We start from the raw sequence: 18,582 nt of genomic DNA, 5'->3' as shown, positions 1-18,582 counted from the left end.
TTTCTGGACAAACTAGGTGTGGCTGCTCCAAGGAAACAACTATTGGTCTGCTTACAGAGAGGAGACTCGCATGGTGGCATTATCTGAGGCCCAACCAGCAGCTTACGAATTCATCTGGAGGTACTTTCACACAACCATTGGACAGAAGCCAGAGAGAAATGTGGTTGTCTTAAGGAGAAGCTGGAGTATCCGAGAAGCATGGAGGCCCCTCGGGAAGACCAAAAAGACTCAACTAACCTGGATCCTCAAGATCTTAGAGAACAAGCAACCAACCAGACGGCGTATATCTTCTGAGAGGAGGCCTCCAACACATATACTCCAGAGGACTGCCTTTTCAGGTCCCATAGAATAGATGCAACTAAGCCGAGGGAGATGAGGCCTCAGGGACTGGGGAGGTCTGGTTGGTGGGGAGAGGTATTGGGGAACAGCTCCTTGGACACATGGGAGGTGGGAGGTGTTCTGGGATGAGTGTGGAATGGCATGGGGATGGTGACTGGACTGTAAATGTAAGACTAAAGTATAATAAAAGGAAAAATTGAACCTTTCTAAACTGGTCCATGTTCACATTATCCTTTCTTGTTCTCTTTCTCTGATGTGTGGTGGGCCATAAGCGAGGATGAAGAGTTTTAGAAACACTGTGAAGAAGCTTTTTAGGTTATCTCACTCATGATGATATTTTCTAGTCCTAACCGTTTGCGTACTAATTTCATAAAGTCCTTCTTTTAAATAGTTGAGTAGTACTCCCTTGAGTAAGCATACCACACTCTCTCCATACATTCCTCTGTTGAAAGACATCTGGGTACCTTCCAGCTTCTCGCTAGTATGAATAAGGGTGCTTTGAGCATAGAGGAGAAGGCGTCCTTGTTCTCTCATGGAGCAAGTTTTGGGGATATGCCCAGGAAGAGTATTGCTGGGTCCTAAGGGAGTATTGTGTCCACATTTCTGAGGAACTTCCAGACTGATTTCCAGAGTGCTTCTACCAGCATGCGGTCCCACCAAGATTGGAGGACGGTTCCTTTGTCTCCACATCCTTCCCAGCATCTGTTGTCACCTGAGTTTTCAACTTATCCACTCTGCCTGTTGGGAGACAAAATCTCAGGGTTGTTTGTATTTGCATTTACTTGAGTACTGAGGATGTTTAACCTTTTTTTAGTTGCTTCGGGGCCATTCAGTTCTTTCTTAAGGTTCTTTCTTAATTTCCCCATTTTTATCTGGCTTACTCTGCTATCTGCATTCTAACTTTTTGAGAGCTTTGTAGAGTGTAGATATTAGCCTTCTATTGGATGGAGGGTTGGTAAGATCTTTCTTTCCCCATTCAGTTGGTCTCTGTTTTGTCCCTATTTACACGGCCATATTACTCTCAGGATCTTTCCACATTCATGTGGTCCCATTTGTTGCTTTGTTCTTTTTGTCGGTTTGTTATTGATGTTTTCATTTTTTATCGTTTGGGATTTTCTTTCTTTTTTGATTTGGTATTTGTTTGAATTTTTTCTTTTCCTTTTTGGCCTTAGAACAGAAACCATTTATTTGCCTTCTGACCAAGTGACTTTCTTTCCCCTTTGCCTCTCAGTTCCAGGATCTGACCCACATTCTCTTCTTTTAGTTTCAGTGTATCTGGTTTTACATGGTGGTCTTTGATCTACTTGGTGTTGAGCTTTGTACAAGAGATGAGAATGTATCATTTTCCATTCCTCCACAAGGGGATCTCCACTGGAAAGAGCACCATTTCTTGAAAATTAGGTCTTTTTTCTATTGGGTGATTTTAGCTCCTTTGTCAGGGTCAAGTGACCTTAGGTGTGTGAGTTCATTCCCGGGTCTTCAATTCTATTCCCTTGATCCTCCTGCCTTTCCTTGTACTGGGCACTCTTTATCTCTATTGCTCTGCAATAGAGCTTGAGGTCATGGGGGATGGTTCCTACCTTCTTATTTTGAAGCAGCAATACATTTCTTACACACTGTGGTGGAACTGTCCTTCAGTGAGACTAAACTTTCCAATGATATGGATGCATGGGTTCCTTAAAACTACAAGCATACCAACCAAACAGAATGTTTTACATCCGTGAAGATGCAAAGGAATAGAAGGAAAAGATTCTTGTAAATTTATAATAATTGGATAGGGTGTGGTGCTGAGATCTCCTACTATTAATGTGTGGTTTTCTCTAAAAATTCAAGCTGGAGTAATGTTTCTTTTATGGTTCTGAGTGTGCTAGTGTTTGGAGCACAATCAAGATGTAATCTCGGTGGGTTTATCTTTGATGGGTATAATATCTCCCTCACCATGTCTTTTGACTCAACGTGGTAGAAATTCTATTTTCCTCGACATTCACATGTCTGCTCCAGCTTTTTGGGTGTGTCAGATTGCTTGGAATTTTAAATTCAGGGCTTTATTCCAAAGCTGCAACTGCCTTTGTTGCTGAGGTATGATTCTCGTGTGTAGCAGATTGAAGAATTTCTTTTGCATCCATTGTATTATCTTTTGCCTGTTAGGTTGGAGTTGAGTCCTTCCATGTTGAAAGATGTTAATAACTAATGATGGTTAATGTCGGTAACTTGGATCACTGTTGTGGTGCTGATGGTTTTGGTTGTGGCAGCAGTGTGTGTGTGGGAGTGGGAGGTTGTGCCTGTGTTTGTGTGTTTGTTTTCCACTTTTCTTTTTGGTGCTGAGAAATTATCTACCCCGTTTTCTCAAACATAGCAATCCTCCTCCAGTTCCAGGTTTATTTCTAATTTCTTTGTAGGGCTGTGTGTGGGAGTCAAAGTTTATATTAGAATCGGTCATGGGAATCTACTTTCCTTCCTTAGGCGAGAATGAAAGTTTTTCTGGGTATATTAGTGTAAGTGAGCAGTTGTATTGTATGGTGTCTGTAAAACACATGCCCAGCAATTTCTGTGTTTCAGGGCCTCTGTTGAGAATTCAGGTGTAGTTCTAATTGATCTTGAGTGAGATCAAACAGACACAAATAACTTATGTGGTATCTATTCACCTGTAACGGATATTACCTGTAAAATACAAGATAAAGTAAACAGGATACAAAGAACCTCCAAAGCCGCACAACACAGAGAAAAGTTGGAGAAGTATTGAACCCTTCTCAGAAGGAGAAATAAAATAGAGCTTGAGGGTAGATGGACAGAGGGTTCCGAGTTGGTCATCACGTAAGGCAGGGTATGGGATCATGGAGATAGAGAGACGTGTATTGGTAATGGGAAATCTCTGGGCCTCAGAGCTTACTGGAACAAGTGGGAAGACACAAGGCGATCTGTAGGCAAGCACAGATGAGACTCCGAACGGATGGGGGATTTGATGCTGAAAAGGCCCCTCCCTGTAACATGACATTATGATCAAATATTCTTCTTCTCCGCCTCCTCCTTTTCTTCGTCCTCCTTGTCCTCCTTCTCCTTCTTGTGCTCCTCCTCCTCCTCATTCTTCTTCCTCTTCCTCCACTCACTAGGTCATTTGGACTTCTTCCTGCCTACCTCCTCCACGTCTAATCAACCAGTCCCTACAAAACCCTCTTGGGAAAAGTGTGTCTTCTCTCATGGACACTCCTCCACAGTGCTTTCTTCTAAGCAGCCAGGCTCTTCTCTCTGTACACAAACAATTCAGGCATATCCTCTTCATCACACCTTCCTGTGCTTTATCACACAGTCTACTTTTCAAATATACCTTCCCTTTCAAACACTGGTCTCTCCATCTAACCCAGCTGTATGAAAAGAGCATATCTATAGTCCAAGCAGAGGGTTTAAAAGCGTTTGCTATGACGGAGAAACACCTCAACTACAAACAGTCCTTTTTGGTAAACACACCATTTTGGCGGTTCATATTACTACCACATATTCTGAGACACTGCTGTGCAGTGCTAGCCAGGGCTCTGTGTGCCTGGGGATGGTCTGTACCATGTGGGCTGAGGTCAAGTGTGTGGGCATACTCATTCACTGTCGTCTGCGGCAGGGTAGAACTCAAATAAAACTCTTTCTTTTTCCTCTAGTATTTAGATGTCTAGCATTGATTTGATGGGATTGTATTTGATTTCTGTGTGCGTTGGGCATAAACCGTCTTTGGCCAACAAAGCATGCAACAAGTCAGGATAAACAAATGACTGCCAACACCTCTGCCCCAATTGAGGAGGTAAATTGATCCAGCAAAGTGGCTGCCCTGATCCCATCTAGGGAATTGCAAGGTCAGCGTGATCCTTCTGGACACACCCTTCATACACGCCTTTAATCCCAAACAAGATAATCCTACTGGAAGGCAGACAAAATGTTCAATCAGAGTACAGAGGGTGTGTCAGAGATTGGATACACCCACCTCTCCTATATAAGCACAGCAAAAGAACGGAGAGTTTTTATCCATTAGCAGAGTTGCCTTCAGTTGGGAGTGCATTAGCTGAGCTCATTGGAGTGCACTGGAGCTCCGTTGTGAGTGTGTACATAGACCATTCAAAGCAGAGGCTAAGAATAAGTCAGAAGATCAGAACAATAGACAGAATTATTTTGAGCAAAGCCCTGTAAAGGTTGGAGAGGCCGGGTTGAATCAGTCATCTCGGACAGGTGTTGGAATTGAACCATTCTACCAGAATTCAGGAAGAAAAGGAACTTATTCAAAATTAAGCCGGTGAGACTACAATTTCTTCTGGCAATTAAAAGGTACATCTGGTTTATTTGGGCGGTTTACATCGGGGGAGTCGGGGGAGGCAAACCCAAAGTGATTATCCAGCAAGACAGCCCACAGGTCCTCTGAGAGAAAGCTCCAGAAGAGAAATTCACCGAGGTTGTCTCCAGAGGAAGAATCATTTCCTCAAGTCCTGCAGGGGACCCAGAGACATTCTGCAACTCTGGAACCACTGGAGACTTAAGACCAGAGCAAGGCACCGATCAGAGGACTCAGACAAGGTAAGCCTTACCAAGTCAACAGAAAAGACACTTTTCCTTGTATAGGCAGACTTTGACTGCATTACCAATGGAAAATTCCAGTGCTGATCCCTCACACACAAGTGTAAAGATTGGAGAGTACCAGAAGATAGTTGAGAAAGCCTTGACTTTACTGATTGCATGTGTGATTTCGGGCATAAGCCTCTACCAATTTACAGTTGCAATCTTCATATATTTCCTCTTAGAAGAACTGAAAAATACACATCTACAACTAGAAATTCTCTCAAAAAAGGTTGCAAAGCTAGCCGGGCAACAACAAGAAATAGGTGTGCTAGGAGGAAAACTAGACACGATATTAGAAAGGCTTGAAAGACCAACGGCAGAGGAAGCAAGAGAACAGGAAGTGCTTAATTGTGAACCTGTGGTGCCTGATAAAATCGAGGCTGAAGACAGACAGCCCATTGAACATAAAGCACCCCCTCTTACGGACCTTACTGAGGCAGGTTCACCATCTGCACTATCTTTCCCAGCGGCCCGGGAACAGAGGCCTGAAAATGGTTTGCAAGAGCAAACAGGAATTACAGGTCCTAATAATAGGAAGCCGGACTGTGCAGAGCCTCCTCGCTCTTGCAGCTCTCCTCACCTCAAGCCAAAGACTCCCCAAACCGACCCAGCTCTGCTGCCCCAGCACTTAACTTCACATACTGATGCAAGATTGGCCCGACCCTGCGATCAAATCTATTCCTCCATTACCCGGGATCAAAGATTTCAAGATATTCTGAAAACACCATACCAGCTGGACTTAAGAAATGAACCAGCCAGAGAAGATCTGAAGCCTATTGTTATAGATGGCAGTAATGTTGCAATGGCCCATGGTCTGAACAAGTTCTTTAGTTGCCGTGGCATAGCCATTGCAGTTGAATATTTTTGGAAGCTCGGCCACAGAAACATCACTGTGTTTGTCCCACACTGGAGAACCACTCGGCATCCTGATGCCACAGAACAGCACTTCTTAAGCCAGCTCCGGGAGCTTGGGCTATTAGCTGTCACTATTTCCGGGAAGAACCTTGGGCAGAGTATTGCTTCTCATGACCACAGGTTCCTGCTCCACTTAGCAGAAAAGACTGGTGGCATCATTGTAACCAATGACAACTTGAGAGAGTTTGTGACCGAGTCCGTGTCCTGGAGAGAAATTATCGCAAGAAGGCTGCTTCAGTACACTTTTGTGGGGGACATATTTATGGTTCCTGACGACCCTCTGGGAAGACATGGACCTCGGCTCGAAGAATTTCTTCGAAGGGAGGCCTTTCTTCTACACACGCCTCCAAAACTCGATGCCCAGTCAGATGTGCGCACATTTGGCCACGCCATCCAGAGCCACAATAGCCAGGGAGCCCAAGCAAGCCCTGGTGCTCCACCCAGGACCAGGCTTCTGCAGAGAAAAGCGCTCTGAGGGTGGCCTTTGTGAATGGCCTTCCCGGACGCTGAGCAAAACCTGATGTTCGACCAGACTCTGACGGCTCATCCCTACTTGAGAGACCTGAGTGCCCTCTCCGTCCTGGTGATTTGCTGCAAGCTTGCCTGAAGGCCCAGGGACAACGGGAGCCCTGGGTGGGAGGTTGGAACTGCCAACTGCGGGAAGTGCCATAATGTGAAGGAACCCAGTGTAAGGTTCATTGGGATAGAAAAAAAAAAAAAAAAGGGAAGGGGATATGTGCTGTATACAACATGAGATGCTCGCTCCACAGCAAGGGGAAATGAGTACTCCCCGAAAGACACTGAAGAATGCTGCCTCACGGAAGTAGAACCTTAAGGGTTTTTGGAACGTCCTTTGGCTGGGCTCGGTGGAACAGAGAGTGGAAGGAAAGGTACAGCTGAAGCAAACATGGGAGGGAGAATGTTCAGGGAAAGCCAACAACAAAAGAGACGAGTGATGTTGATGAAAGAATCCAGGCAAACGAAATGCATGGACTCATCTGTCTTCCTTGCATTGCTTGGTTGAGCTACCTTTTCCTGAACTCCACCGAGAACGGTCCAACAAAACCTTCTGGGAGTGGGCTTGCAGCTTCGGTGGGCTTGAACTGCTTGGCCGAGTGATGTCAGCTGACAGATGTGCTGAGGCTAGACCTGTTGAGCACAGGTGATATATGGAGGGATAGAAATAGAACTTGAGGGTCTCGTGTCTTCTTCAGTGGTCTTCCATTCCCTGAGAGAAGCACAGCTGAGAACCTCTCCTGGTCTTCCTCCTGCTGAGGCATGCTTAGCCTGAGGTCTGGCTGTCACTGCTGGTTTCTGCCACAGCTGCTGGTCCTTGATTGCTATCCTGACTCTAGCAAATTGGAGTGCTGCTGTATCCCGGAAGTGTTTGCTGGCAGACTGAGCTGCCACTTTCTGGACAAACTAGGTGTGGCTGCTCCAAGGAAACAACTATTGGTCTGCTTACAGAGAGGAGACTCGCATGGTGGCATTATCTGAGGCCCAACCAGCAGCTTACGAATTCATCTGGAGGTACTTTCACACAACCATTGGACAGAAGCCAGAGAGAAATGTGGTTGTCTTAAGGAGAAGCTGGAGTATCCGAGAAGCATGGAGGCCCCTCGGGAAGACCAAAAAGACTCAACTAACCTGGATCCACAAGATCTTAGAGAACAAGCAACCAACCAGACGGCGTATATCTTCTGAGAGGAGGCCTCCAACACATATACTCCAGAGGACTGCCTTTTCAGGTCCCATAGAATAGATGCAACTAAGCCGAGGGAGATGAGGCCTCAGGGACTGGGGAGGTCTGGTTGGTGGGGAGAGGTATTGGGGAACAGCTCCTTGGACACATGGGAGGTGGGAGGTGTTCTGGGATGAGTGTGGAATGGCATGGGGATGGTGACTGGACTGTAAATGTAAGACTAAAGTATAATAAAAGGAAAAATTGAACCTTTCTAAACTGGTCCATGTTCACATTATCCTTTCTTGTTCTCTTTCTCTGATGTGTGGTGGGCCATAAGCGAGGATGAAGAGTTTTAGAAACACTGTGAAGAAGCTTTTTAGGTTATCTCACTCATGATGATATTTTCTAGTCCTAACCGTTTGCGTACTAATTTCATAAAGTCCTTCTTTTAAATAGTTGAGTAGTACTCCCTTGAGTAAGCATACCACACTCTCTCCATACATTCCTCTGTTGAAAGACATCTGGGTACCTTCCAGCTTCTCGCTAGTATGAATAAGGGTGCTTTGAGCATAGAGGAGAAGGCGTCCTTGTTCTCTCATGGAGCAAGTTTTGGGGATATGCCCAGGAAGAGTATTGCTGGGTCCTAAGGGAGTATTGTGTCCACATTTCTGAGGAACTTCCAGACTGATTTCCAGAGTGCTTCTACCAGCATGCGGTCCCACCAAGATTGGAGGACGGTTCCTTTGTCTCCACATCCTTCCCAGCATCTGTTGTCACCTGAGTTTTCAACTTATCCACTCTGCCTGTTGGGAGACAAAAATCTCAGGGTTGTTTGTATTTGCATTTACTTGAGTACTGAGGATGTTTAACCTTTTTTTAGTTGCTTCGGGGCCATTCAGTTCTTTCTTAAGGTTCTTTCTTAATTTCCCCATTTTTATCTGGCTTACTCTGCTATCTGCATTCTAACTTTTTGAGAGCTTTGTAGAGTGTAGATATTAGCCTTCTATTGGATGGAGGGTTGGTAAGATCTTTCTTTCCCCATTCAGTTGGTCTCTGTTTTGTCCCTATTTACACGGCCATATTACTCTCAGGATCTTTCCACATTCCTGTGGTCCCATTTGTTGCTTTGTTCTTTTTGTCGGTTTGTTATTGATGTTTTCATTTTTTATCGTTTGGGATTTTCTTTCTTTTTTGATTTGGTATTTGTTTGAATTTTTTCTTTTCCTTTTTGGCCTTAGAACAGAAACCATTTATTTGCCTTCTGACCAAGTGACTTTCTTTCCCCTTTGCCTCTCAGTTCCAGGATCTGACCCACATTCTCTTCTTTTAGTTTCAGTGTATCTGGTTTTACATGGTGGTCTTTGATCTACTTGGTGTTGAGCTTTGTACAAGAGATGAGAATGTATCATTTTCCATTCCTCCACAAGGGGATCTCCACTGGAAAGAGCACCATTTCTTGAAAATTAGGTCTTTTTTCTATTGGGTGATTTTAGCTCCTTTGTCAGGGTCAAGTGACCTTAGGTGTGTGAGTTCATTCCCGGGTCTTCAATTCTATTCCCTTGATCCTCCTGCCTTTCCTTGTACTGGGCACTCTTTATCTCTATTGCTCTGCAATAGAGCTTGAGGTCATGGGGGATGGTTCCTACCTTCTTATTTTGAAGCAGCAATACATTTCTTACACACTGTGGTGGAACTGTCCTTCAGTGAGACTAAACTTTCCAATGATATGGATGCATGGGTTCCTTAAAACTACAAGCATACCAACCAAACAGAATGTTTTACATCCGTGAAGATGCAAAGGAATAGAAGGAAAAGATTCTTGTAAATTTATAATAATTGGATAGGGTGTGGTGCTGAGATCTCCTACTATTAATGTGTGGTTTTCTCTAAAAATTCAAGCTGGAGTAATGTTTCTTTTATGGTTCTGAGTGTGCTAGTGTTTGGAGCACAATCAAGATGTAATCTCGGTGGGTTTATCTTTGATGGGTATAATATCTCCCTCACCATGTCTTTTGACTCAACGTGGTAGAAATTCTATTTTCCTCGACATTCACATGTCTGCTCCAGCTTTTTGGGTGTGTCAGATTGCTTGGAATTTTAAATTCAGGGCTTTATTCCAAAGCTGCAACTGCCTTTGTTGCTGAGGTATGATTCTCGTGTGTAGCAGATTGAAGAATTTCTTTTGCATCCATTGTATTATCTTTTGCCTGTTAGGTTGGAGTTGAGTCCTTCCATGTTGAAAGATGTTAATAACTAATGATGGTTAATGTCGGTAACTTGGATCACTGTTGTGGTGCTGATGGTTTTGGTTGTGGCAGCAGTGTGTGTGTGGGAGTGGGAGGTTGTGCCTGTGTTTGTGTGTTTGTTTTCCACTTTTCTTTTTGGTGCTGAGAAATTATCTACCCCGTTTTCTCAAACATAGCAATCCTCCTCCAGTTCCAGGTTTATTTCTAATTTCTTTGTAGGGCTGTGTGTGGGAGTCAAAGTTTATATTAGAATCGGTCATGGGAATCTACTTTCCTTCCTTAGGCGAGAATGAAAGTTTTTCTGGGTATATTAGTGTAAGTGAGCAGTTGTATTGTATGGTGTCTGTAAAACACATGCCCAGCAATTTCTGTGTTTCAGGGCCTCTCTTGAGAATTCAGGTGTAGTTCTAATTGATCTTGAGTGAGATCAAACAGACACAAATAACTTATGTGGTATCTATTCACCTGTAACGGATATTACCTGTAAAATACAAGATAAAGTAAACAGGATACAAAGAACCTCCAAAGCCGCACAACACAGAGAAAAGTTGGAGAAGTATTGAACCCTTCTCAGAAGGAGAAATAAAATAGAGCTTGAGGGTAGATGGACAGAGGGTTCCGAGTTGGTCATCACGTAAGGCAGGGTATGGGATCATGGAGATAGAGAGACGTGTATTGGTAATGGGAAATCTCTGGGCCTCAGAGCTTACTGGAACAAGTGGGAAGACACAAGCGCAAAGGCGATCTGTAGGCAAGCACAGATGAGACTCCGAACGGATGGGGGATTTGATGCTGAAAAGGCCCCTCCCTGTAACATGACATTATGATCAAATATTCTTCTTCTCCGCCTCCTCCTTTTCTTCGTCCTCCTTGTCCTCCTTCTCCTTCTTGTGCTCCTCCTCCTCCTCATTCTTCTTCCTCTTCCTCCACTCACTAGGTCATTTGGACTTCTTCCTGCCTACCTCCTCCACGTCTAATCAACCAGTCCCTACAAAACCCTCTTGGGAAAAGTGTGTCTTCTCTCATGGACACTCCTCCACAGTGCTTTCTTCTAAGCAGCCAGGCTCTTCTCTCTGTACACAAACAATTCAGGCATATCCTCTTCATCACACCTTCCTGTGCTTTATCACACAGTCTACTTTTCAAATATACCTTCCCTTTCAAACACTGGTCTCTCCATCTAACCCAGCTGTATGAAAAGAGCATATCTATAGTCCAAGCAGAGGGTTTAAAAGCGTGTGCTATGACGGAGAAACACCTCAACTACAAACAGTCCTTTTTGGTAAACACACCATTTTGGCGGTTCATATTACTACCACATATTCTGAGACACTGCTGTGCAGTGCTAGCCAGGGCTCTGTGTGCCTGGGGCTGGTCTGTACCATGTGGGCTGAGGTCAAGTGTGTGGGCATACTCATTCACTGTCGTCTGCGGCAGGGTAGAACTCAAATAAAACTCTTTCTTTTTCCTCTAGTATTTAGATGTCTAGCATTGATTTGATGGGATTGTATTTGATTTCTGTGTGTGTTGGGCATAAACCGTCTTTGGCCAACAAAGCATGCAACAAGTCAGGATAAACAAATGACTGCCAACACCTCCGCCCCAATTGAGGAGGTAAATTGATCCAGCAAAGTGGCTGCCCTGATCCCATCTAGGGAATTGCAAGGTCAGCGTGATCCTTCTGGACACACCCTTCATACACGCCTTTAATCCCAAACAAGATAATCCTACTGGAAGGCAGACAAAATGTTCAATCAGAGTACAGAGGGTGTGTCAGAGATTGGATACACCCACCTCTCCTATATAAGCACAGCAAAAGAACGGAGAGTTTTTATCCATTAGCAGAGTTGCCTTCAGTTGGGAGTGCATTAGCTGAGCTCATTGGAGTGCACTGGAGCTCCGTTGTGAGTGTGTACATAGACCATTCAAAGCAGAGGCTAAGAATAAGTCAGAAGATCAGAACAATAGACAGAATTATTTTGAGCAAAGCCCTGTAAAGGTTGGAGAGGCCGGGTTGAATCAGTCATCTCGGACAGGTGTTGGAATTGAACCATTCTACCAGAATTCAGGAAGAACAGGAACTTATTCAAAATTAAGCCGGTGAGACTACAATTTCTTCTGGCAATTAAAAGGTACATCTGGTTTATTTGGGCGGTTTACATCGGGGGAGGGGGGGGAGGCAAACCCAAAGTGATTATCCAGCAAGACAGCCCACAGGTCCTCTGAGAGAAAGCTCCAGAAGAGAAATTCACCGAGGTTGTCTCCAGAGGAAGAATCATTTCCTCAAGTCCTGCAGGGGACCCAGAGACATTCTGCAACTCTGGAACCACTGGAGACTTAAGACCAGAGCAAGGCACCGATCAGAGGACTCAGACAAGGTAAGCCTTACCAAGTCAACAGAAAAGACACTTTTCCTTGTATAGGCAGACTTTGACTGCATTACCAATGGAAAATTCCAGTGCTGATCCCTCACACACAAGTGTAAAGATTGGAGAGTACCAGAAGATAGTTGAGAAAGCCTTGACTTTACTGATTGCATGTGTGATTTCGGGCATAAGCCTCTACCAATTTACAGTTGCAATCTTCATATATTTCCTCTTAGAAGAACTGAAAAATACACATCTACAACTAGAAATTCTCTCAAAAAAGGTTGCAAAGCTAGCTGGGCAACAACAAGAAATAGGTGTGCTAGGGGCAAAAGTAGCCATGATATTACAAAGGCTTGAAAGACCAACGGCAGAGGAAGCAAGAGAACAGGAAGTGCTTAATTGTGAACCTGTGGTGCCTGATAAAATCGAGGCTGAAGACAGACAGCCCATTGAACATACAGCACCCCCTCTTACGGACCTTACTGAGGCAGGTTCACCATCTGCACTATCTTTCCCAGCGGCCCGGGAACAGAGGCCTGAAAATGGTTTGCAAGAGCAAACAGGAATTACAGGTCCTAATAATAGGAAGCCGGACTGTGCAGAGCCTCCTCGCTCTTGCAGCTCTCCTCACCTCAAGCCAAAGACTCCCCAAACCGACCCAGCTCTGCTGCCCCAGCACTTAACTTCACATACTGATGCAAGATTGGCCCGACCCTGCGATCAAATCTATTCCTCCATTACCCGGGATCAAAGATTTCAAGATATTCTGAAAACACCATACCAGCTGGACTTAAGAAATGAACCAGCCAGAGAAGATCTGAAGCCTATTGTTATAGATGGCAGTAATGTTGCAATGGCCCATGGTCTGAACAAGTTCTTTAGTTGCCGTGGCATAGCCATTGCAGTTGAATATTTTTGGAAGCTCGGCCACAGAAACATCACTGTGTTTGTCCCACACTGGAGAACCACTCGGCATCCTGATGCCACAGAACAGCACTTCTTAAGCCAGCTCCGGGAGCTTGGGCTATTAGCTGTCACTATTTCCGGGAAGAACCTTGGGCAGAGTATTGCTTCTCATGACCACAGGTTCCTGCTCCACTTAGCAGAAAAGACTGGTGGCATCATTGTAACCAATGACAACTTGAGAGAGTTTGTGACCGAGTCCGTGTCCTGGAGAGAAATTATCGCAAGAAGGCTGCTTCAGTACACTTTTGTGGGGGACATATTTATGGTTCCTTACGACCCTCTGGGAAGACATGGACCTCGGCTCGAAGAATTTCTTCGAAGGGAGGCCTTTCTTCTACACACGCCTCCAAAACTCGATGCCCAGTCAGATGTGCGCACATTTGGCCACGCCATCCAGAGCCACAATAGCCAGGGAGCCCAAGCAAGCCCTGGTGCTCCACCCAGGACCAGGCTTCTGCAGAGAAAAGCGCTCTGAGGGTGGCCTTTGTGAATGGCCTTCCCGGACGCTGAGCAAAACCTGATGTTCGACCAGACTCTGACGGCTCATCCCTACTTGAGAGACCTGAGTGCCCTCTCCGTCCTGGTGATTTGCTGCAAGCTTGCCTGAAGGCCCAGGGACAACGGGAGCCCTGGGTGGGAGGTTGGAACTGCCAACTGCGGGAAGTGCCATAATGTGAAGGAACCCAGTGTAAGGTTCATTGGGATAGAAAAAAAAAAAAAAGGGAAGGGGATATGTGCTGTATACAACATGAGATGCTCGCTCCACAGCAAGGGGAAATGAGTACTCCCCGAAAGACACTGAAGAATGCTGCCTCACGGAAGTAGAACCTTAAGGGTTTTTGGAACGTCCTTTGGCTGGGCTCGGTGGAACAGAGAGTGGAAGGAAAGGTACAGCTGAAGCAAACATGGGAGGGAGAATGTCCAGGGAAAGCCAACAACAAAAGAGACGAGTGATGTTGATGAAAGAATCCAGGCAAACGAAATGCATGGACTCATCTGTCTTCCTTGCATTGCTTGGTTGAGCTACCTTTTCCTGAACTCCACCGAGAACGGTCCAACAAAACCTTCTGGGAGTGGGCTTGCAGCTTCGGTGGGCTTGAACTGCTTGGCCGAGTGATGTCAGCTGACAGATGTGCTGAGGCTAGACCTGTTGAGCACAGGTGATATATGGAGGGATAGAAATAGAAGTTGAGGGTCTCGTGTCTTCTTCAGTGGTCTTCCATTCCCTGAGAGAAGCACAGCTGAGAACCTCTCCTGGTCTTCCTCCTGCTGAAGCATGCTTAACCTGAGGTCTGGCTGCCACTGCTGGTTTTTGCCACAGCTGCTGGTCCTTGATTGCTATCCTGACTCTAGCAAATTGGAGTGCTGCTGTATCCCGGAAGTGTTTGCTGGCGGACTGAGCTGCCACATTCTGGACAAACTAGGTGTGGCTGCTCCAAGGAAACAACTATTGGTCTGCTTACAGAGAGGAGACTCTCATGGTGGCATTATCTGAGGCCCAACCAGCAGCTTACAAATTCATCTGGAGGTACTTTCACACAACCATTGGACAGAAGCCAGAGAGAAATGTGGTTGTCTTAAGGAGAAGCTGGAGTATCCGAGAAGCGTGGAGGCCCCTCGGGAAGACCAAAAAGACTCAACTAACCTGGATCCTCAAGATCTTAGAGAAGAAGCAACCAACCAGACAGCGTATATCTTCTGAGAGGAGGCCTCCAACACATATACTCCAGAGGACTGCCTTTTCAGGTCCCATAGAATAGATGCAACTAAGCCGAGGGAGATGAGGCCTCAGGGACTGGGGAGGTCTGGTTGGTGGGGAGAGGTATTGGGGAACAGCTCCTTGGACACATGGGAGGTGGGAGGTGTTCTGGGATGAGTGTGGAATGGCATGGGGATGGTGACTGGACTGTAAATGTAAGACTAAAGTATAATAAAAGGAAAAATTGAACCTTTCTAAACTGGTCCATGTTCACATTATCCTTTCTTGTTCTCTTTCTCTGATGTGTGGTGGGCCATAAGCGAGGATGAAGAGTTTTAGAAACACTGTGAAGAAGCTTTTTAGGTTATCTCACTCATGATGATATTTTCTAGTCCTAACCGTTTGCGTACTAATTTCATAAAGTCCTTCTTTTAAATAGTTGAGTAGTACTCCCTTGAGTAAACATACCACACTCTCTCCATACATTCCTCTGTTGAAAGACATCTGGGTACCTTCCAGCTTCTCGCTAGTATGAATAAGGGTGCTTTGAGCATAGAGGAGAAGGCGTCCTTGTTCTCTCATGGAGCAAGTTTTGGGGATATGCCCAGGAAGAGTATTGCTGGGTCCTAAGGGAGTATTGTGTCCACATTTCTGAGGAACTTCCAGACTGATTTCCAGAGTGCTTCTACCAGCATGCGGTCCCACCAAGATTGGAGGACGGTTCCTTTGTCTCCACATCCTTCCCAGCATCTGTTGTCACCTGAGTTTTCAACTTATCCACTCTGCCTGTTGGGAGACAAAAATCTCAGGGTTGTTTGTATTTGCATTTACTTGAGTACTGAGGATGTTTAACCTTTTTTTAATTGCTTCGGGGCCATTCAGTTCTTTCTTAAGGTTCTTTCTTAATTTCCCCATTTTTATCTGGCTTACTCTGCTATCTGCATTCTAACTTTTTGAGAGCTTTGTAGAGTGTAGATATTAGCCTTCTATTGGATGGAGGGTTGGTAAGATCTTTCTTTCCCCATTCAGTTGGTCTCTGTTTTGTCCCTATTTACACGGCCATATTACTCTCAGGATCTTTCCACATTCATGTGGTCCCATTTGTTGCTTTGTTCTTTTTGTCGGTTTGTTGTTGATGTTTTCATTTTTTATCGTTTGGGATTTTCTTTCTTTTTTGATTTGGTATTTGTTTGAATTTTTTCTTTTCCTTTTTGGCCTTAGAACAGAAACCATTTATTTGCCTTCTGACCAAGTGACTTTCTTTCCCCTTTGCCTCTCAGTTCCAGGATCTGACCCACATTCTCTTCTTTTAGTTTCAGTGTATCTGGTTTTACATGGTGGTCTTTGATCTACTTGGTGTTGAGCTTTGTACAAGAGATGAGAATGTATCATTTTCCATTCCTCCACAAGGGGATCTCCACTGGAAAGAGCACCATTTCTTGAAAATTAGGTCTTTTTTCTATTGGGTGATTTTAGCTCCTTTGTCAGGGTCAAGTGACCTTAGGTGTGTGAGTTCATTCCCGGGTCTTCAATTCTATTCCCTTGATCCTCCTGCCTTTCCTTGTACTGGGCACTCTTTATCTCTATTGCTCTGCAATAGAGCTTGAGGTCATGGGGGATGGTTCCTACCTTCTTATTTTGAAGCAGCAATACATTTCTTACACACTGTGGTGGAACTGTCCTTCAGTGAGACTAAACTTTCCAATGATATGGATGCATGGGTTCCTTAAAACTACAAGCATACCAACCAAACAGAATGTTTTTCATCCGTGAAGATGCAAAGGAATAGAAGGAAAAGATTCTTGTAAATTTATAATAATTGGATAGGGTGTGGTGCTGAGATCTCCTACTATTAATGTGTGGTTTTCTCTAAAAATTCAAGCTGGAGTAATGTTTCTTTTATGGTTCTGAGTGTGCTAGTGTTTGGAGCACAATCAAGATGTAATCTCGGTGGGTTTATCTTTGATGGGTATAATATCTCCCTCACCATGTCTTTTGACTCAACGTGGTAGAAATTCTATTTTCCTCGACATTCACATGTCTGCTCCAGCTTTTTGGGTGTGTCAGATTGCTTGGAATTTTAAATTCAGGGCTTTATTCCAAAGCTGCAACTGCCTTTGTTGCTGAGGTATGATTCTCGTGTGTAGCAGATTGAAGAATTTCTTTTGCATCCATTGTATTATCTTTTGCCTGTTAGGTTGGAGTTGAGTCCTTCCATGCTGAAAGATGTTAATAACTAATGATGGTTAATGTCGGTAACTTGGATAACTGTTGTGGTGCTGATGGTTTTGGTTGTGGCAGCAGTGTGTGTGTGGGAGTGGGAGGTTGTGCCTGTGTTTGTGTGTTTGTTTTCCACTTTTCTTTTTGGTGCTGAGAAATTATCTACCCCGTTTTCTCAAACATAGCAATCCTCCTCCAGTTCCAGGTTTATTTCTAATTTCTTTGTAGGGCTGTGTGTGGGAGTCAAAGTTTATATTAGAATCGGTCATGGGAATCTACTTTCCTTCCTTAGTCGAGAATGAAAGTTTTTCTGGGTATATTAGTGTAAGTGAGCAGTTGTATTGTATGGTGTCTGTAAAACACATGCCCAGCAATTTCTGTGTTTCAGGGCCTCTGTTGAGAATTCAGGTGTAGTTCTAATTGATCTTGAGTGAGATCAAACAGACACAAATAACTTATGTGGTATCTATTCACCTGTAACGGATATTACCTGTAAAATACAAGATAAAGTAAACAGGATACAAAGAACCTCCAAAGCCGCACAACACAGAGAAAAGTTGGAGAAGTATTGAACCCTTCTCAGAAGGAGAAATAAAATAGAGCTTGAGGGTAGATGGACAGAGGGTTCCGAGTTGGTCATCACGTAAGGCAGGGTATGGGATCATGGAGATAGAGAGACGTGTATTGGTAATGGGAAATCTCTGGGCCTCAGAGCTTACTGGAACAAGTGGGAAGACACAAGGCGATCTGTAGGCAAGCACAGATGAGACTCCGAACGGATGGGGGATTTGATGCTGAAAAGGCCCCTCCCTGTAACATGACATTATGATCAAATATTCTTCTTCTCCGCCTCCTCCTTTTCTTCGTCCTCCTTGTCCTCCTTCTCCTTCTTGTGCTCCTCCTCCTCCTCATTCTTCTTCCTCTTCCTCCACTCACTAGGTCATTTGGACTTCTTCCTGCCTACCTCCTCCACGTCTAATCAACCAGTCCCTACAAAACCCTCTTGGGAAAAGTGTGTCTTCTCTCATGGACACTCCTCCACAGTGCTTTCTTCTAAGCAGCCAGGCTCTTCTCTCTGTACACAAACAATTCAGGCATATCCTCTTCATCACACCTTCCTGTGCTTTATCACACAGTCTACTTTTCAAATATACCTTCCCTTTCAAACACTGGTCTCTCCATCTAACCCAGCTGTATGAAAAGAGCATATCTATAGTCCAAGCAGAGGGTTTAAAAGCGTTTGCTATGACGGAGAAACACCTCAACTACAAACAGTCCTTTTTGGTAAACACACCATTTTGGCGGTTCATATTACTACCACATATTCTGAGACACTGCTGTGCAGTGCTAGCCAGGGCTCTGTGTGCCTGGGGCTGGTCTGTACCATGTGGGCTGAGGTCAAGTGTGTGGGCATACTCATTCACTGTCGTCTGCGGCAGGGTAGAACTCAAATAAAACTCTTTCTTTTTCCTCTAGTATTTAGATGTCTAGCATTGATTTGATGGGATTGTATTTGATTTCTGTGTGCGTTGGGCATAAACCGTCTTTGGC

The 18,582-nt window shown here is 44.7% G+C and overlaps 2 protein-coding genes across 2 annotated transcripts; both read left to right on the top strand.

The window, feature by feature from the left end:
- Positions 1–4,957: 4,957 nt before the first annotated feature.
- Positions 4,958–6,322, top strand: LOC120102462 (NEDD4-binding protein 1-like). The gene is made up of 2 exons (XM_039108957.2): positions 4,958–5,754; positions 5,968–6,322. The coding sequence occupies exons 1-2, from the start codon at positions 4,958–4,960 to the stop codon at positions 6,320–6,322; spliced, it is 1,152 nt and encodes a 383-aa protein (XP_038964885.1).
- Positions 6,323–12,483: 6,161 nt separating this feature from the next.
- LOC120102461 (NEDD4-binding protein 1-like) lies at positions 12,484–13,587 on the top strand. The gene has a single exon (XM_063286886.1). The coding sequence runs from the start codon at positions 12,484–12,486 to the stop codon at positions 13,585–13,587; it is 1,104 nt and encodes a 367-aa protein (XP_063142956.1).
- Positions 13,588–18,582: the final 4,995 nt, after the last annotated feature.

Source organism: Rattus norvegicus, chromosome 4 (assembly GCF_036323735.1).
Source record: "Rattus norvegicus strain BN/NHsdMcwi chromosome 4, GRCr8, whole genome shotgun sequence".
Classification (NCBI taxonomy): domain Eukaryota; kingdom Metazoa; phylum Chordata; class Mammalia; order Rodentia; family Muridae; genus Rattus; species Rattus norvegicus.
The sequence above is the reverse complement of the archived record's forward strand: the minus strand, read 5'-3'. Positions and strand labels throughout refer to the sequence as shown.